The 22,231-nt window shown below is 29.3% G+C and overlaps 1 protein-coding gene across 3 annotated transcripts in view; it reads left to right on the forward strand.

Moving 5' to 3' along the window:
- Nucleotides 1-22,231, forward strand: part of LOC109602815 (CREB-regulated transcription coactivator 3) — a 38,192-nt gene extending 15,961 nt beyond the window's left edge. Inside the window, exons 2-11 of one of the 3 annotated variants that reach the window (XM_020019256.2) lie at nucleotides 12,714-12,923; nucleotides 14,461-14,585; nucleotides 14,647-14,797; nucleotides 15,050-15,154; nucleotides 15,451-15,501; nucleotides 15,628-15,738; nucleotides 17,318-17,497; nucleotides 19,941-20,268; nucleotides 20,325-20,506; nucleotides 21,113-22,231. In XM_020019256.2, the coding sequence (XP_019874815.1) occupies nucleotides 12,714-12,923; nucleotides 14,461-14,585; nucleotides 14,647-14,797; nucleotides 15,050-15,154; nucleotides 15,451-15,501; nucleotides 15,628-15,738; nucleotides 17,318-17,497; nucleotides 19,941-20,268; nucleotides 20,325-20,503 (1,440 nt within the window). In that variant the 3' untranslated portion in view covers nucleotides 20,504-20,506; nucleotides 21,113-22,231. The remainder of the gene's footprint in view (nucleotides 1-12,713; nucleotides 12,924-14,460; nucleotides 14,586-14,646; nucleotides 14,798-15,049; nucleotides 15,155-15,450; nucleotides 15,502-15,627; nucleotides 15,739-17,317; nucleotides 17,498-19,940; nucleotides 20,269-20,324; nucleotides 20,507-21,112) is intronic. The other 2 variants (XM_049962123.1, XM_020019257.2) reach the window with 2 other exon arrangements.

Here is a 22,231-nt window from a genome sequence, read left to right on the forward strand (position 1 = left end):
ACATAATTTGTATTTCTACTCTGTAGACATTACTTTTAACTGACAGCATCAAACAAAGCCAGTGTAAATTCTTAAAACTTGATAATTTGTGTACTTTTTAATTAAGATATTGTGGTGTTCAGAAATGTTTATTTAATTAAACTGAATTGCCTTTAAATATCAAATTTCTGTCTATACATTTTTGTCACAGATTACATTTATAACCTGTGTTTTCGTATATATGAGTTTGTGGTTTTGTTCAGTAGTTTCGTACTTATCTGATAATAATTCTTCATTAGTGATTAAAATTTGGTTTTAACATTTTTGTTGGAATTAATTTTATACAATTTGAATGAACTCTTTAACAACAATTAAAAAACGTCATAATTTTTAATTTTTTCAATTAATAACAGTGAAATAAGTTAATAATAGAGTTGATAATATCTTAAGACAATATTATTGACATTTAAAAAATTATTTTCATTTATTAAATATATTGTTGGGGTCAGTTTTCCTAACTATATTTGGTTTGAAAATATTTATTTATCTTTCAATCAATTAAAGTGTATTAAGAACAAAAATATATTAAAATTTTTATTATTTCAAATATACAGTAAGATCTTAAAAAATCTTCGAATCTTATCTAAATTTTACCAATTTGCCCATTATGAACTATTTTTAATTAAAAAGGTTTTTAATTAATTTAAAAAAAATAAACTTGAATTGAAGTTTTAGGTCTCTTCTATCTATAAACGTTGTGCTGTCAAAACAATTTCTTAGGACAGTATACAGTTAGATCAGAAAAGGTTCCTTCATGGACCTCTAATAAATACCCTGTAAGGTGTCAATCTAATTAAAATTTGCTTTAAATATGACATGTTCCCAATTACCCAATATCATACTATAAACCAATTTTAATGGAAAGGTGGTTTTCTGACACTTTGGTTGAAAGGTATTTTTATTTTCTTTTTAATGCTACTTTGTTAGCTAAAATGATGAAGTTTTAGATGGACTACTAAAAATATTGCATTGTTTATTACTAAAAAATTCGTTATTCCTAAAAAAAAAATAAGTATTACAGGTCAATATTTATGCAACACAGACAGTTTACTATCCCGTTTACTTCTGAATTGTTGATTTAATCAATGATAGTTATCATGAGAGGGAGATTTCTGTGATGTCACTGTGTATTAGATTTATACTGAATAATTTTATTTTCAGTATCCATTACATCGTTTCTTTGTTTATAATTTAACTGGAAATAAACATTTTTGGTATTTTTATCATTGAAATAACTTGTGAAAAATTGGGAATTTTTTCATTTAAGGAGATAGAAATCTTAAACTTTATCTGTTACATTCTGATAATCACAGTACTTTTTCAGACTCTTTAAAAAATATTTTAATAATCCAATTTTAAAAATTTAATATAAATCAGAAGCATTTTCTATTCAAAAATGACATTTAAATTATTATTTTGACGTGTTTTTGGAATATAATACAATTTTATGATAATTAAGGTTATTTAATTTTGAATCATGTGAATTCGTTGTTGAAGATATATTTAATAAAACAAAAATAAAACTAAAATCAATTTTCAAATAATTTTCTTTCATGATTTATCAATTATTATTCATCTAACCAAATAATTATTTAATTAAAATAACATCAACATATTTTATCATATATTAATTTTTTCTTCTTAAGTAGAAGTAAGAATCGAGGACATTAAATTTAATATTTAATCTTAGTTAATTGTATTCAATTTTTAGTACACCATTTTTCAGCTTGAAAATTTCAAGCTAATGAGCGTCATTTATAAAATTGATTTTATTTGAATCTTGCATCATTGAATACACAGCTTTAAAATGTTGTCCAATTATTCATTGACGTTTTCATGTTATTGACTTAAACCAGTTTAACTCATGTATTCAAGAAAAGTTTAATACAACGTTAAATGTACAGACTTAATATTGATAATTGTTAATCACAATTAAACTCTGATCGACGAGATATTAATTTTGCCATCAAAAGTTTATCTTCCGGTCCTATTGTCTTAAATTTCCAATGCACAATTTGAATATCGGTTTCAGTTCAAAATCGAATCACGACACGCTTGCTAATGCGGTTTGGCGACTAATAAACATTCAATACACACAATCAGGCATGGTCAACATCGTTACCGCTTCTCCATTTCATCTTGCCACCAATTCAATTTGCAAATACGCGAAACTGTAAAATAAAAATCCTTCATTTCAAATTACATTTATCGACCGTGACGAAACCCATACCGTTGTCGTTCACTCACGAAACCGAAGTTTCTTTTTTTACTTAACTTGCATCTCTTTCGCAGCACATTCGAAAACGTTCGAAACGTGCGTAATTGCCTTGTTTCTCGTTTTCTTTGATTCGAGAGATCCGTGCGAGCGTTTAAAGTCGAGACGATGAGCGACAGACATCGGTCCGGGCATTTTTCCCGGTGGCAAAATGCATGTGCTCTCGCGCCTTCCTTTCGCAGGATTGTGCAAAGCGGAGCGCCCTAGCTAGAGCTGCATTGCGACAAATGACCGGCCGTGCAACACTCTTCGTCCGTATGTGTATGTATGTATGTATGTATGTATGTATGTGTATGTGTGAATGCGCTGCAACGGCCACTTTTTCAGGTTAATCGTCGCTCATTATCGATGGATATTTAAGTCGGCGGTATGACAATTAAATCGGACTTGATTGATTTATTACTGAATGCGGCGTTAAGATGGGCATGGCATGCATCGCCATGGTAAAAATAAGGGGCCGCCTGTCGCGGCAGGAACAACAGGAAGCGACACTTGTTTCTGAATTTAAAAATATGATACACATGTTTAATTAAATCGTTTTTTTTTTTAACAGAGAAGAGGCGACTTTGAAAACAGAACTATCGGGAGTGCAGTTTGAATTGCGACTGCATAAAATGCAATTATAACTTTCAGATTAAATAATATTTGCTCGGGACGTTTCTTCCGACTGTAACTAACGTGCATTCCTTTTTTATTAATATTTTTTTCGCTGCCTGATTTCAGTTTTGTCAATTATAACTTTTTTAATTTATTTTTAAATCACTAATTGAAAACGTATCTGCAAACTGTAATTCTTTAAATGTTCACAAACATGACCTTTGCTAAGTACCAACTTTGATACAATCACGTTACTTTTAAGTCAACAAAAAATTACTTAATTTTGCATCGTAATTAATTGCAGTTTGGGGACAAAAAATGGATGAATAACTAAGAATTTCAAGGAGTATTTTGTTGCTCTATATATTCGGAGAGGATTTATATGTGCTTGGGCCTTCTCTTTGAACTTTGAAAACTGCAAAAAATATTACACGTACAAAACAAATGACCTGCACCTTGGTTTGTCATAACATGTGAGTCACAAGTCAGTTTCACAAAAAGAAAGAACTTACTATTCGTTGTTAAAATTTCACTGACATAAATCTTAAATCGGCATCAGGTAATACGATTTATCTTCCTTTTATACTGCTCTTTCTTTGTTTCTAGATATTCTCGAAATGTAACCAACATAAATTATGTAACATGGCATATATATAAACTTTATATAGATTTGGCAATAAACATGATAAATAAATATTAGGGCTGGATCGATCCTTTGGCCGACGACGATGTTTTTTTCACTTCACACTGCTGATGATGATGATGGTCGATAGATTTAGAAAGCTAAAATAGGATCTAATTTATATACAAATTACGTGTTATTATATTACCACTTGAACGTAAATATCTTATAAAAGTAATCAAATATTACAAATTGTACAAATTTACCAAAAAATTTTGCTATATACATTGCAAATTACATTAATTGGCAAGACAAGCATTTACCGAGTATGTTAAAATAAAAATAAATTGCACATAAGGTAAATGTATAAATTACACATTACACAACACATTTCAGATTATTTTCGTCTTCGATTATTTTTATAAAAGAGAAATACCAAATGGATAAATATGAAATTAAATTAAAGTCACACAGATGAGATTTTCAGAACTGTTTTATACACTTTATTAAGTTAGAAAAAAGAAAGTAAATTTTGATAGAGTAGAACTGTAAAAAATATACATATAATATGAAAATAAGTAAATAAATAAAATAAAATATATAATAATAAAATAAATATGTACGTATATATTTTTTCAAATCTGGAAGAATATAGTATCTTAGTATTAATATAAAATGTGGTCCATTCAATTTGGAAGAATTCCGTGAAATGTTGATTTATAAATCAATTTTAATATACAATGTACTCAAAATATAGACAATAAAAATTTTATGTTGTTCATAAAAAATATTTTCTGTATCATCCACCAAGTATTATAAAGTAAATAATGTTGATTATGGTAATTTTTATGATAATAATAAAAAATTATAATTATAAACAAATTCTTAAATATGACATTAAATTCAAACGTGTAGCTTTGGATATTTTATTAAATTAAGAAAAAAATGAGTAATAAATATTAATTAATAAAAGTAATAATTTTATTATTAATAATAAAAATAGAGAATAAAAATTCAATATAGTCCATAAAAATTATTTATATATCATCCATGAAGAATTAATATAAAAACTGTTAAAAGTTAATTAGTACAGTTTTTATGACAATAAATTAATCAAATCATAGAATAAAATATTAAATCATGACGGTCACAAGTATTAATAAAATATTAATTCTTGGTACTAATGATATCACAAATTTAGTTTATTATTCTAATCTCCACTTAGTTACACATTTTAAAAGATATTATAGACAGTTTTGTCATTTTGATTTAATAATTGCTTAATTTTTTAAAGATACGAAAAATTATTTAAATTCACACGAAATATGCTAAAACTTTATAACCCAATTTTTTACCTGATTTACCAGGAAATTCATCTAATATAGAAAAAAAATTAAAAATTGATTGAATGAATGAGAACGTCTGATAGTTGATATTTATAAATATTAAATTGAGTAAAATTTCTTGTGTATTTGAAAACTGTCTTTGATCACTTTAGAAATTGTACAGTTTGGACTCGTCCGATAGTAATAAAAATAACAAACAGGTTGATTAAACTATTAAGAAAACATTCCCATGCAAATTTAAAAACAGTTCTGTTAGATAAAATATGTGTATGCAATTACATAAATTAAATAAGCAGTAATGAATGTCCGATAATGGCATAACAAATATAAATATAGTATAATGTTTATAATTGCCATATACATATAAACATATATTTTTTTTATATATTTCGAAAACTGGAAATGTGAAATACATACACAAATTAACATAAAACTAGATCTGTGATTATGTGAAATTGATTGTAATTTGTTAGAATTAGTGCATAAATCATAATTCTAATTTGAGAGATTTGAATGTTATTCCGTATAAATTATTTCAAACGCCTTGAGTTGCATTAATTTTAATTTTTTTTAAGTTGTTTAATTACAAGGATACGAGTATACTTTATAACCTTGAAACTATTTATTGTAACAAAATTTACGTTATATTTACAGATGTATGTATGTTTGTTTTTATTGTACTATTTTTTGGAAAATATTTAGTAATCGTTAAAAAATTAGTTTGACTAAATTTCTGGATTTTAGAAATAAATCTAAATATTGTTTAGACCTGGCTAAATATATATTTTTAACACAAACTGATAATTACAACAATTATTGTTTATTTAAGCTAATTATAAATTACTAAATTAGGTATCTGTCCAAGGCTATGAATAATCTTATTTTATATAGAAATCTAAAATTGTAAAAATGTAAATTAAAAATTATAAATAACCATTAAAATTAAAAAAAGGTTTATGATTTAAGTACTGTTATTTGATATAAAATGCGCTTGATAATTTTATTCTAGTAAATATATACTTAGAAAATGCAGTAGAGATCCTTGTTCCTAGTTAATTTGAGTACAAAGATTAAATTTGCGTTACAACTCATGTTATAACTATATTTAGTCATTGTGACGAAAATAATCTAAAAAGAGTGTTTTTTTATCATTAATTTTCTTATTCTATTTCAACAGAATATTTAATTGCTTGGTAAATATACAATAAAACGACGAATTTCCAGTTTTAGTGTTCTCGGGTTTTATTGATTCGGTTCGTGAACAGTTTCCACACAAAAACTTATAAGTAAGTAAACCCTCATCTCATTGTATGGCCTCTTGAGAAGGATCTCATGGATTTCCTATCCCTTTAAAAGCTTTAATATCAATCGCATTATAATAAAAACATCACAATTTATCAACACACAATCTCCGTTGGCGTGAATCCCAATTCAACTGAAAAATCACGAAACACCGCAGCTTTTTTATCACCGCTGAACGCCCGAAACAAAAACACGAACCGACCTTGATAAGCTGCTGGCATAAATTCAATTAATTTATTAATTACGCTTTGTCAAGTTCTTTGCACGTGTTTGAAAATGTGGCGAAACTATGCCGAATTATCCGGTACATCCATCTCAGTGCTTTTTTTTGTTTTCGAGTACAGTATAAGTAAATTTTCCGATGCCGATGGCTAGTTAAATTAATCGACTATGTATTTCTAGTTTATGTATAAATTAAATACATATATATTTTATTGTTCAAGTGTAAATGATTTATTATATGGAATAAATATAATATTAAAATATTAATGTAGAAATCTGTCAGAAATCTTTATTTTATATAACTTTTCAAGAATTTCGAGTAGTAAGCACACTTAATTCCCTTCCCATCCCTTTAGGTGGAGCAGAGAAAAGAGAATTTATTTTTTTGTTTAAAATACGCTTCAATTGTAAAAGATCAAACAGTCGTCGAAAAACTTTATTCATTTTCATATTGTGAATAACTGGATAATTCTTAGTATGAGGGTATTTGATTTATCACCCTAGTCTCATCGTCTTTCAATAAATATTACTGCTTAAAATGGAGATGTTCAACTTCAATCGTTCTTATTCCTCGAGTAATAAGAACGATTGAATAATAAAATCGCTTGGTAACATTGCAAGTGGCAACACAAGTATAAAATGAATATATCAAAATAAAAATAAAGTAAATGTATAAATTACATAGTATAATATAAAAACAAAAATTACAAATATATACTCCAGTTTTTATAATAAAGACATATTATCACACCTAATATTGAGAACGTTTTTTTAAAAATATAAAATAAGATACAATCATATAGTTGATTAAAATCTTAGTTTCTAAAATACTAAATTAATTTGTTAAAAAATTCAAAGAATAAAAATATAGTAAATATATAATAGTAATATATACACATATATCTTAGAATATGTTTCATAAATAATGAAAAATACAATAAAATTATGTATACAGAAAGGTCGATTCAAATAGAAACTTTGTGAAATATTGTCAAACTAATTAAATTTTGCCATAAAGTTGATATGTGCCAATTTGGTCAATTTCATTATGAGTACTATTTTTTTATGTAAAAAAATGGTATTGTGATATTTTAACTCATTATTTAATGCTGTTTTTCTGGCTAAAATGGAGTCAGCAGTTACAGAGTGATGATTATAACAATTTATTAAAATATAATTAAAAACTTGAAAGAATATCGATAACTGGATAATTGGAATGTCAAAAAACAATCCAATCTGATAGTGAACTAAAATTAAATTCAACTTGAAGAAAATGGGACTTGTTGAAATTATTTCAAGGACTGTGAGAAGATAGTTAGTGGGTGGGAGTATATTTGACGCCAAACTTACAAGAAAAACCCTGGTTATGAATGTGAATTCCAATTGACTTGCTTAGGATAACAGTGACTGAACCATAGAACAGTGGGGAAGAGTAGTTTATAGTGACGAGATTAAATTTGATTTATACAAAAATGATGGTTTTGCTTATGTAAAACATTCTACGGGGACAAAACTATTGTTATACCCACAGTGAAATATGGTGGTCATCCACTATACTATGGAGAAGCTTCTGTTCTTAATAAATGTTTTTCAAACACAAATACAAAATTGCGACTGATTGATTAAAAGACAAAAGCATCGATGTTTCGTCCTGCCTGTCCCAATCTCCTAATATCAGTCCTGTACAAAACATGGGAGATCACAATTTTAACCAAATTCGGCATAAAAATTTAGCAAATTTAAATGAACTCATGAGAAGAATTGAAGAAGCTTGGGGGAATATAGGCTTGTCGTATGCTCGGAAAATCATAGATGCCACGGAGAGGGACTAAAATTATAAAACAAATAGTTAATCTAAATTAAATAACATAAGTTGTACTATCAAAAATCCCTTTCAACATTCAAGTTGCTATATTTACGATCAGCTCAATTCAGAAAAATGAGTAAAACATTTTATAGACTAAGAATGTAGTATATTTTATAATATTTTACAAAACAGTAATAGTAAATTAATATTATAATACAAAATATAAATAAAAGAGTTATTGTTAAAATATTTAACATTTTAAAAAGTTTCTATAATAATGGCAACTACTGTATTTTACATGTAGAAGGAAACTACTTAAGTGAGTTACTCGTAATGTAAGAAAAGCAGATACAATGCAGTTTATGCAGAGTGTCTTTATTATTGAATTATAATTGAATTTTTTGATAAATTGGGCTATAAAATTTCACGTTTCAGTTCACGGAAGTAAAATCTAGTTAAAAATTGTTAGTACACTCAGCGGTAATTCAATCAAGTAAATCAAATAAAAAACCATCGGCATAAACATTGCCGACGGCAGATGGCGAGGCCGATGGTGGAATTGCTTGGCCCATCGGCGCTGATTGTATCGGTCGAGCCCTATAAATGTGTATTTACGTTTGCGTCGAACACGCAGAGCAAAATATGCCGAACCAATATTAGAATTTGGTAATTACTGATTTATGTGTAGTTTTTAATTCCATGTTATTACATTATCGCTTCTTATCAGACTCCGTAATTACCTACCGTAGCCTTTGGTCATGTTTGTGTTGCGCTCTTTGTGTACATAAATGTTATGGCAGAACCGTTAATAAATCATCCGCCATTAAAGTTTATTTTGATCTTTCACGGTTTTATTTATTTGCCTTATTTCAACTTGTTCCAAAACTAATTAATCATGGTGCAACCACATTTTTATCGTCTCACAGGATTAATCGACCCGGGGAGTTTTATTTGCTCCTCTTTATATCTCGGTTGCGTCTTCAACTTTTGAAATTCCGTTCTTCGTTATGAAAAATATTCGCACGAGCAACAACAAAACATTAGTCCATTAACTCATTGACAGAAATTTGCGTGTTGTTTATACTCTTAAATTGTAGGGTAATTATATTTTTTGTAGGTAATTGTTGTGACTGTGCAACGTTAACTTTTCTTTGGACTTCATTTCGTTGGGAGAATATTTTCATTTGAGAAAAAACGTGTGAATCACCCGAAATTCTTGCTGATGTTGTTGTTGTTGTGACCTTGGTGCCTTCACCAAAATTTTCGAATGTGCACACATTTCTCCGTTTCGGCTGTGTGTGAACTTTGACTCTGATTAACATTCAATTTCCCTAAACATTCGATTAGGAAACTATTAAGTATTCAGATCAACCAACACGAATCCCGTATACATCTATGATGTTTACGAATTGCGATAGATATATATATATATATATATATATATATATATATATATATATATATATATATATATATATATATATATTGTGTGCGCATAAAATAGTTGTTATTTAAACTATCAAGAGACAAACACAGATGGAACAACCTTTTCGTGTTGGTGATGTCATTCCGGTTGATTTGTATTCTTTCGTCGTAATTAATATGGACAGTTTAATTCGGCGTTTTTAAGTTGCCGGTTGGAGTCTCGGAAAACTGGAAATACATTTCCATTAATTAACAAAGATCCGCTTAATCATGACGGGGTTGGATTCTAAGGCGAAGACACAATTGATGAGTTTTGTTCAAATTGGTGCCCATTAATACTTATATTGTTCGCGGTCCTTGGTGTTATAAATTACTTAACTAAAAATTCTGTTTCGAGGCGACCATTAATCATCGTGAATCTTTAAGCTTTTGCGACCGATCGGGTTTACTATAAAGTCATGAGATTTGATGAAAATTGTGTGGCTGGTTGAGGCTGTCTGTGTGATTTTTATTGTAACTGTCAGAGACCGTTCAATAAATAAACCGTGGAGTCTATAAACAAATCGTGAGAAACGTTAAATGAAAACAAATCACACATGTGCAAAAAAGGAAAATAAACAAATTAAATCACTGAACAATGTTCAGTGAACATACGTTTTGCTTTACTTTTCTTATATGATTACTTAATGCGTCGATTATGTTTCCAATTTTGGACAAAATTCCATGAGTACTAGTTTTTTTTTGTTATTGCAGTCATGGAATAAATAATTATACTTTGTGTTGTAACCAAAGTAAAACTGATTGGTCTGTTTATTTTGTTCAAATAAGAAAGGAGGGAAAGGTGGCGAATTATTTTTAATTCATACGTGGATACTAATCACATGGCAACTAAAAACTAAAAGTTATATGTAAAATGTTTTGATTCGATTGCCTTAACCCTTGAAACACGGAGCGGAGTCTAGCTTTACGGTAAAGCTACGCCTCGCACTTTAAAAATAAAATAAAAAACGGTTATTTTTCGAGCCCAAAATTTTTACTTTTGGGTAGAAATGAGCCCATAAAAAGTCCGAAATTTCAGTACTGAGAACACTTCGGAATCGACAGAATTAACCGTGTAATGTCAATGAGAAAAGTGCAAGTACATAGAAAACTTAAAAAAAAGACATTTTTTGAGCTACATTGTTTTTCTTTCAACCATTCATTAGCCTATAAAGAGCCCGAAATACATGCATGTAAATTTTTTTTATTCGATAGTCCCCTCGGTGCGGGGTGTAGCTTTACGGTACAGTTACACTCCGCATTATAAAAATAAAAAAACGGTTATTTTTCGAGCTCAAAATTTTTACTTTTGGGGCGAAATTAACCCAAAATGAGCTCGAAATTCCCATGTTATATTGTTATGCCATTCTGGCAAAGTGCGGGGTGCAGCTTTTCTCACCTTTATTTTTAATTTTCTATTTTAGCGTCGTGTTGAAAATGTAAAATCATTTTTTTAATAATATTTTAAACATAAAAAATAATAATGTTATTTATAAATTTTATGGTAATCTTTAAAAATGAAACAAATTTTATTATTAAAGAAAATGTTTTACTTCTTCAATTTTATTAAAATAATAAGGAAGAAGAAATAATAATTATTCATTTATATAATAGTAAACATTGCTTATGTAATATTAAATAGCAAACTTTTTATATCAAATCTACACCGTTGGATTAAGAATTTCCTGAAATGGATATATACTAAATTTTATAAAAAAATGTATTCATAATTCTGTGCAAAATTTAAAAATATAATATTCTTATGAATTTATTTTTTTAATTGTGTAGACTACAACAATATTGGAATACTATACTACTATACTTAAACCCTTTAGGTTTTGGTTTTGGGTCAATAAACGTGACACTTTTTCACTTGCATACTTTACATGCTTTATAATTGAAAAAAAGTTAAAATCGGACAAAAAATACAAATTTTATAAGGATGTATATAATTATGTTGAATAAGCAAAAGAATGATTTAAAAATTTTACAAAAAATGAAAACATATTAACTCAATATTTTTAAAATTTATAACAGAAGTTGATTTTACAATATTATAGCAGGGTACATTAAATTTTATAATAATATTAGCAATTATTTATGTTTGAAAATTATATTATTAAATAGATTATTATGCAAAATTAATTCTATGTATTTTCATTTTACTAGTTTAATATTATTTGAGTAAAATAAAATATAGGTAAAATAGAATACCCTCATTTAAATTTTAATGTTCATAATATTGATGTTAAAATTTTTATACAATCAATTATTTAAAAATATTAAAGAATAGTTACATAAATGCACATTTAATTAATTAAAAAATAAAGGCAAGTGAATTGAAATTATAGATATTTTCAGTCCATAAAAATTGTGCTACATCTGAAAGATTTTAAAACAATTTCGAAGGGTAGTATACAGTGAAAGTAGTCCCTGCCTAATAACTTTTTTACACACCTCGAATAAATACCCTGTAAAATACTGTCAATTTAATTAAAGTTAGTTTACACGTTCCAAACTACCCACTACAATATAGGCACTATCAACCAATTTTTGCTTGTTAAAATTATAGTCTTAACTTATATAGATAACGTTAAAAAATAATTTAATTTATTTATTAAAAATTCGATTATTACAAAATATATAATCTCTGTCATAGAAAAAAATATATTGAAACAATTTTACGTTTTCTAATTTAAAAATTGCTAAAAAATATTTATCTATTTAAGGTTTATTATTCAATCAATCAATTATTAGAATATTTTTTATAAAAAAATAAGTGGGACATTTTTTGTGCATTTTTTTTATAAAATGTTCAGTTTTATAATTTTTTAATATAAAAATGTTAACAATAGATCTACTGATACAATTTTTATATTATACATAAAAATAAAGTTTATTTACATTTACAATTCATATTTTCCAAGTAGTTTGATTTAGATACGTGCAATACTTATTGTAAATGTTCGTTGAATAGCTAATAGTAGGAATGAACGATTTGTAAGGCAAAAAGTAAACGTGCCATATTTTGATTTCCAGCCAAATGAGGAGCAACCGGTGGCGTCGCGATCTGTTACATACAGGGCGGGAAGCAGGCCGTCGCGCAGCCAAACCGGACCGATGAGGCGACCGCACGATCGCCGCCTAGACTCATCACCATACTCGAGCGGTCCGTTCCTCTCTCCGCCGCCCGACACTAGTTGGCGCCGCACCAACAGCGATTCAGCTCTCCACCAATCCGCCATGCAGGTAATTCGAATGGGAACATTCATTTTTGGGAACGTTTTTAGTATACCATCCTGAATACGATGTAAAATTTTATGTATTTACTATTTACTGATTAATATTAACACACTATAAGCGGGTCGGGTAAAAATACCCGTCTCGAAAACTGTTGATTATTAGCTGGTCGGGTAATTTTTACATTTTTGAATGTACTTTCTTCAAAATCGGTGTGAGATAATTTTACTCTATTGGTTTACATACGGAACTGAAAGAATTATCTCTTATTTTTTGTTATCATTCAACAACTTAGTTTGGACTATTTTGCTGCCCGCCTATAGTGTGTTAATTATGTAATAAAATTCATCTAGTACCTAGTAGATTTATTGTTCGCGTTTAACATTTTCTAATTAACATTAAATCAACTATTTTCTACAATTCTTATATTATAATTATTTTTGAATAGAATTTTCGAGATAAAAAATATTTAAAATTTAATCAAAATACATTTAATTTGTTAATTTTCAAACATTGTTATGACAATTATCAAGCCACATAAAATATTTTATTTGCGTCATCTTGATATATTTAATCAATTATCTAATTATTTTAAATATTTCTTGCTTACGATATACAAATATTACAAATTAAATTTTTATGTGGAAAAAATAAACATAATATTTTTTTTTATGAATCAAATAATTTTCTTACATGAATAGTTTTGGAGTCTAATACTGAAATGTACTTTTAATTTTACAAGTTTTCATTTATTTTTATTATATTATTATTTTAAATGTCAAATATTTTCCATAAACCGTTTTAAATTATATTTTCGTTCTACATTAATTAATTTCTTTTGTTTGCAATTTGTTAATGAATGAAATGAAACAATGTTTGTGTTTTTGTTATTTGTTATTTATACAGTGAGATCGTAAAAAACTCCGCCCCTGATAAATATTACATGCACCATCACCAATTAAAAAGTAAACTATATTCTAAAACATTATATTAACTTACATCATTATTTCGTAATTAACTTTAATTTACACTAAACATTTATTTGATATTTAAGATATTTGAATTTATTTACATGTTTATCTATTTGTAAAACAACATTTTAAAATTTATTTATCAAGTTATAATAAATAAATAATACAAACCACTTTGATTGGATTTACCTCGAAAAATTTAATAAATATTTTTTTAAATTTAAAAAATGTATAGACAAATAAATAAATGTTATGGAGGCCATTTATAAATGCTAATTACGCTAAATACGAGATGTGGTTCTAAAATATAGTAAATCTTTCATTTTATGCATTGTAGGAATAACTGAATAATTTGAAAAATTGTTATATCAAAATATAAACGTATATGAAACATTCGTTAATCTGTTAAATCTACCGATCAGGAATTGGAATATATCAGTGTCAATAATTTTTTTGTTAATATGATAAAACTCGACGCATATTCGTATAAACGTAATCAACTGATCAAATATTTATATTGCAAATTTTGAAATATTTCAGTGAATTGTTTGTTTATCGGACCATTATAATTGTAGGGAATGAATGCGGATAGGAACGACGGTTCGAGTAGAGGGTGGATGGGACCCGTAATGAACGGACCCGATCGAAACGATGGCAGACCTAGGTCTAGCTGTGAAGTGCCGCGTGTACCTGGAATCAAGTGAGTATCGTGATTCCCCAGCAACATTTTCAAAATATGTTTATACGAATATTTTTTCCAGCATATTTCCGTCGGCCCACGAACCCGGAATGTTCCAAATACCGATTGGCAAGAACACCGGTTCGTTACCCGATCTGACGAACGTCGATTTCTCATCACCCATCCACGCACCACTCGATCAAGATCCTGACGGTTCATCCCCCTATAGTTCTGTAAGTATGGATGCGGTAAACAGTAGGTAGATTTGACATGGTTCTTCCTAGATTAGCGAGTACTCCTTTTGTCGCTAGAATTACAAGCAATACGCAATTCACCCCTACCAGGATTGTTGCATTTTGTTTTATTATCCACGTGGTGGTATACAGTTTGATTTTCACCTCGTGGAACTTCGATGATATAATAAAACAATGTTTGAAGTAGTGTTTTGGACCCCATTACGTAGACAGTTCCGTGTTTGTTCACAGAGTCCTGTAAATACGAGCCCGTCGACATTATCCCCCACGAGTATACCTCAGGGTGTACGACCCCAGGGTCGGTTTCATTTCACGCCAGTATCGCACGCACATTCGGTACGTTTGTTTGTTTTCCATTTTCTGTCTATCTTTTGTTGTTTTTTCTATTTGATTTTACCTCTGTTATTTCCAACTCCCTTTTGTATATGCAATTAACAGATTAAGAAACAAACATTAATGTTACCAGTGAAAACGTTATGTTTCTTTACTGATTATTGTATCAATATTTTCCTTTTATTGTTTTCGTGTTTTCCTCTGCTTGTTATTTTATCGATGTACTTGCGGCCATGCTTTTTCCTATTTTTATTTTGTTTTTATTTATTTTTTGCATGTGTTTTGTAAATCTGTTGCAGAATCATTTGTCAGTACCAGTAAATTCTAGGTATCCTAGGCATCCGAATAAGGTTTGTATGCTGTTTTGTTTTATTATTATTATTTTTATCTGCATGAAAATTACAATGTTTGTGAATTATTGTGTGACTAATTATTGTTTACTCGAATTTATATAATAATATAATGAATGTTTTCAGAATGTACAGTTAGATAAGAACATAGCGTTAGATGGATCTGATTTCTCCACACTAAGTAATATAACAGGAATATATCACCAGCAATGTTCATCTACATCAACATCACCAACGGTAAGATAATGTTCGAATGATAAAATCTGCGATTTAATCGAATCAATTCTCATAAGGTATTGAGTGTTCATTTTTATCAACCATTCACAAAGTGCACTTTATTTTTGTTTTGGAACTATATTTTCTACTTCCCATTGAGATTTACTAAATACAAATATTACTTGATTATTGTTATTTATCTTCCAAGAAAATCAGGATTCTAAAAAAATCTGATACTTCTGATAAATTTTATCAAAACAATTATTTTGCTCATTTTAAAGAGATTTTGCATAGTTAAATAAAATCTAAAAAAAAATAAATTTCTTTAATTCATTCGCAAATTTTCTTTATTTCAAATTATGATGACTAATTAAAAAAATATAATATCAATCATCTAACTATTGATGATGAGATATGCTACATTTACCCTTTTAATTTTTTTATGTATTTTTCATTATTACTATTTCTATTACTTAAATTGTCAGTTAAAAAACAAAAAACAAAACAGAGTTAACTATTTATTCAAAAAGTTATCCATGCAATCATTACTTAATATTGGTACCCGGATAAAGTGAATTCTTTTTGTTTAATCTGGATCTAAGTAATTCGGCAGGCTCCTTTGGGAGGTTCAGTTCACTTATTAGATTGTTAAGTTCTTGTTGATTAAATGGTTGAGGACTTGAAAATCTGCTTCAAAATCGCATTTTCTCCAATAAAGTGCACTTTTCGGGAGTGGAGGAAAACAGTAGAAAAATGGGAGTGATACATTTTTAGAATGAGGTAAAGGTTCAGTTGTTGAAAATAAATTGAGATGTATTTACTTAAATCTATTTTTTCTGTTAAAACCTTTGATATTTATGAGACAAAAATAAAATAGTTACTCATTATCATTAATACGCCAAACTGTAGATGCTGACTTTCCCACAGTCCTCTGTCTCAAATTGTCAACATATGCTTTAAATAAAAAATATGGAGCCTAAGTTTTATCCCAGTCTCCCAAATGAATACCAAGATATACTAGATAAGTGTTTTTTACAAAGTTGCAAATATGTTTTCTATTTTCTTTCAAATTGTACTCGTAACGTATATAATGTATGATTTACATAGCTATGTCTGCTTGTCTATGCCATGATTTTGGTTCAGTGTTCTAATACAATACCAAAAGTTTACATAAAGTAGTAGCATAACTTTACTCATCAAAACTCAGTAACAAACTAAGCCAGGAAACAGAGGTGGAACCTTAAAAGACATTTTAATTTCTTTACCAGAACAAAATTTAATTAACCTGTGTCTCAAAAACTAGACTTAATAGACAAAATTTGATGGAATTTTTGGAATCAGCACATTAAATATATATCCTAAATAAGTCCTTTGTTTCCACAAAAATAATTAAATAATATTAGTTTCGTTTAATATATGATGATATTCTTCAAATTCTCTTGGAATTCAATAGATTTGAAAATATATCCTTAGACACTTAAAACAAATTAGAGGTTTTTCAGACGATTTTAGAGGCAACTTGATACTTATACAGGCGCAACTGTGTAATAAATGATAATTATCAGCGAACCCTGACTAAAGAATTAATGTATCCTTACAGTTACAACAAGCGGCATCGTACAGAAGCCCCAGACCCAGTCCGCAATCAAGCCCCAGTCTGGGCGGCAGACATTCGGCGCCCTGCAGTCCCGGCGCTCCCAGTCCACTTTCCAACGACTACTCGATATTCAACCAAACGACGCCCAGCCAGTTCCAGCAACAGTTCGATCAACTGTCGATGGTGAGTAAGTGACGGAAACGGTCGCCAGCAAATTGCTAATAAACTTTTGTCTCGTCATTGACATTAAGCTCATCCTAGTCATTTTATAAAATAACAAACAGGACAGATTATAACTTACTAGCAGGGTTCAATGCGGTAAATAAACAATTCAGTGTTTGGTTTGGTTCATAAATTTTTTAGTACGAGGTGATTCAAAATTACCGGTTTTTCAGAGTTGTTGTACACGTTAATATAATAGGCTCTTAGATAATAACATGTTTGAAGCACCCCGTAGCAAATTATTCGTTTGTGTGTTTTTTTTTTCGGATGGTTTATGTTGTTTATTTACTAAATTTAGACTCTGGGTGACGTAGTAGAAGGAAAAGTCTAAAGCAGCCTTAATACACACATTGTTATATTGTTATGCTAACAGGGAGTGGTAAGTCATGTTTGTTATAATTCATAGTCATTGAAGGAAACCGAAAGTAATCACAACTTCACGATTACACATCATACATTATCTGTGCGGCACTCATAGTGTTAAATAGGCAAAGTTTATCGCTGGGAAACAATCGTACAAATTATGATTGTTATCTGGCGGGACAGATTTTTGTATGTTGTGCTGTTTATTGAAACGCAAATTGGAATAGGTTAAATATTATGTAGAAAACCGCTTTGAAGGACCCTAATAAAATAGCTTTTACAATTGTTTTAACGTGTAGAAGCTACGTTTATTACATGGATCTTGAATCGCTGTATTTGGATTGTGTCAAAGCATTCTTAACAATGCTTTTGGTGTAATACCCAAATATATTTGATGTGAAACATAGTTGAGGGTTTTAAACATCATTTAATCATAGCTCAGCCTCAATTATGTGTTATCATATTCATTATCAATTAAATGCTGAAATTGATAGTGTGTGAGTGCTTAAGCATGAAATAGTTTGCATTAATTTCCTTAAACCCAGTAAATTTATTCAATGTTTATCATACACATATTATAAATGCTAAATAAGAATCTGTCTATTAATATAAATGGTTAAACAGAAGCCTAATGAAATTTACAATGTAATAAGAAATAAAAGTAAGAGTGCAGAAGGTTTCAACATTCCATTTCCCTTTTTTTCTATTTTTTTGGTGGTCTTAATTTGGAGATTGATGCAATACCTTTTTGTTAAGTACTAACCTCGTGACGATGTATAAACGTTAAGAGTTTGAAAGCGATACATAACAAGAAAGAAACCCAGTGTGCATGTCTTGTGGTAGGATTGGGCGCAGCTGGTCGCCAGTCTGCTGGAGTCGGGCTGCACCTGGAGTGCGCAGCTGCAGGTGACTAACCTTCTACTTTCATGCCGATTTTTTATTAATTTTTATTGAATCGAGACTTTTAAATTGTCTATTTCTTGATTTTTTTTTGTTTTGTTGAGCTCAGTTTTTCTACTCTCAGTGTGGCTTTGCTTTGTCATGCGAACGGACTTGTGTTACTTTTCAGTTGACTACTGGTTATTTGACATGTACAACTCATCTGGCATCGCTTGGATTGTTTGCCAGATGAGTTAGCAAGTGCTTAATAAATGCGGCTACTTTATCACCTAATTCGCTGTCGTACAGTGAATGCGGTGATGGAATAAGATTGACGGGATGTTTCTTCGTCTTCCGCTTATGTTGTTGCTGTTACATTTTGTGGATTTTGTTTTTTGATGAATCAGGTTTCATTAAACAGCTCAACTTGTTTGCATGCGCATATTTTTCGTATTTGTTGGCATGTCTTAATTTCATTTTCATAAATCGTTCATGGACGGTGATTATTTATTAAATGCATCTCAATCAATTTTACAGATAGCGTTTTGTTTCCAAATTTAATCCATGTTTTGGTGATTATTAAATTTGGAACCTGTGTAAATAGATTATTTCTAGCAGAAGAATGTTTTTTATTTATAAGGATGCTTTCTACTTTAATAATTCCTAGAGTTTTATCAACTACAGTCGAACATCAATGTGAAGTATTAAATCTTTAAATTTGGAGCGACTATCTCTCATGGTATTTTATTTTTGTATTAAAACTCTACATGTTTGAACCTTGACGATCATCATCAGGGACTTTCTTAAAGATTATTTATATTTAATTTGTGTTGCTGATGACTTCTAGAGGTCAACAAGGTTTGAGGCTTAAAATAAAATTAAAACAGCAGTTAGAAAGTGCTTTTTTGTTTCAGATCATCAGAAAACATGTTAAAAATAATGTTTAATAATGATTTAGGTTAAGATTATAAATATATTCCAGACTTATTCACTTTTATGTTTTGACTGTGTCTAAGAAAAATCTTTAGAAAATCAAGAAATTATCGAGAATTAATATAAAATCTTTTGTATATATAATAAAACTCGACAATTTCTTGAAATCCCCTAAGCATCACTAGTTGAATTGTCCAGTATCGTCGAATTAAACACGGCCTTTACATAGATGGACCCGCCTGTGAGCAACATGTCGTACGTGGACGCGAGCGTGGGGAACAGCGCCGTCGACTCGATGGCGCAGCACCTGCAGCAGTCCGCGCAGGCAGCGGCACAACAACAACAGCAGCAGCAGCAGCAACAGCAACAACAGCAGCAACAACATCAACAGATGATGCCCCACGACGGCGGCCCGCTGGGCAACATCGATCTAACCAACTCGGATCCGTACAACACGTCACCCTCTCATCATCTAGTTTACAACAGCAACTCCCCCAGTTTGCACACGCCCAACACCCCCAACACACCCACGGGCATACCAAATATAATACTGACCAGTGAGTTTTATTGATTAAAACGTTTATTTACATTGAATAATTGTATGTTTTTTCAGCGGTGGACGATGTTTCACGCCAGGACCTGTCATCACACCTGAGCACCGACTTTTTCGTCGACGATTCAATACGGGATGACCTCGGCGTCCTCGACTTCGATGGTTATCAGATGTTGAGTAATCCCGGCATTACGCTTCCGGAGAGCGTTGAGGACCACTTCCGTCTGGACCGATCGTAACAAGTAAGACAACCTAAAAAACCACAAAACAATGTACATTCTACTATACACGAGGGACTTTTTTTAATTAATATAATTGTTAATGTTACCGCGAGCTTTGTCTTCGTTTCGGCATCTCGACGGGTATGCGACATTGAAAATTTGTATTTTTCATGTAAAATCAGTTTTGTAGCAGTTTAATAAAAGTTTATTTTTTAATTGTGGTGGGCTGTTAATGGTATTCCTGTATTTTACCCGAGTTTTATTCAAATTTAAATGGTATTATGGGCTATCGGTAATAATACCTTGACTAAACAATTTGCAATAATTAATTTTTAAAATATAATTACTAGAATTGCTGTCCAAAAAGTGTTTATTTTTTAGTAAAATTATAATTTTTAAACCATTTTGGTATCACATACTATAATTAAAGCAACATTTTAAAAAGGACAACTCAATAGTAGATGAGGACCTAGCAAAAGTAAGTTCTTTCTTTTACACGTTGACTAACACCCCGACATCATTATCATTCATTATTAACTGCTTCATAGCATTTCTTCGTTTATAAATTTTCAGTGTCATTTATACCTCTGTGATTATTTTTCCTTAACGGTGCATCTTTTGTTGCAGGAGTTCACTGCCGATTGTAATAATTGAATTGGTGGGAAGTAAAGCGTTTGCAGCAGACAATTTCGTGAACGAAATCGGAATATAAAACTGTACGTTCAGTGAGATTATTTGTAGGACAAAGTAGACAAAGAAAACAAAAGTACAACTGTTGAAACGCAGACGGAAAGAAAGTTAGGCCCGTACTTGACTATTAAAGATGATGATCATTGTTATATAGTTTTTGGTTACTTAATAATTTTAATAATAATTTCTAATTGTTTTAGGCATATGACGAATTATTACCACAAAAATATTCAAAAACATCAAATTATTCAAATTTTTTTAAATAATTTGATAAGTTTTTTTAATTTTATTGCTTAATAAGCGTTGCTTATACAGTTTTTTAGATTTTTACTAAATTAAGTGTTGTGTAATTCTATACTTTTTAATTAATATTATAATTTTTTTTTTCGTTGTACAACTGTAACAAACACAATGATCATCATTGACACTAATTCTTATCAATAAATTTGCATTTGCAATTATTTCAATATGTAAAAAAAACAATTATATACAAAGAAAGACTGATTGCAGTCCACGACTGTTAATAACGAATTTTGGAAAAAAAAAAATAAATCAATTTGTACCAGAACTTGATTTTCGTATGTCCGTTAGCATTGTGAATTTCGTTCGTGACTAAAGAAAATATATCAAAATTGATGTGTTTTTTGTAAAGTTTATTATGTGATACAATATTGCCAAAAATGTTATTCGAGAGAAAATCATATGATCAGTTTTGAAATATTTTTATTTGCAGAAATATCTTATGACTTTTGATACTCCTATTTGAGTAGTCATTGTAAGATGTTCTGAGTAGTTTTGTAATGTGTCATTTGTAAATTTTTGAGGTGTTTGTACAAAGATCATCGTTTCACATTGCAACCCGTTTCAACTAATTTAAGATTTAAAATAAATATATTAAGTTGGTGGTATTATTTTAAATCTTATATTTTTCTATTTACTGTACATATTGTGTAAATGTAGATTTTTTTATTTACTTAGCAACGTTAAGTGCAATATTTTTTACTGTTAAAGAATTTTATATTAAAAATATAAGCTGTTAAATCATTTGAAATTTTA

Source organism: Aethina tumida, chromosome 1 (assembly GCF_024364675.1).
Source record: "Aethina tumida isolate Nest 87 chromosome 1, icAetTumi1.1, whole genome shotgun sequence".
In the NCBI taxonomy this organism is placed as follows: domain Eukaryota; kingdom Metazoa; phylum Arthropoda; class Insecta; order Coleoptera; family Nitidulidae; genus Aethina; species Aethina tumida.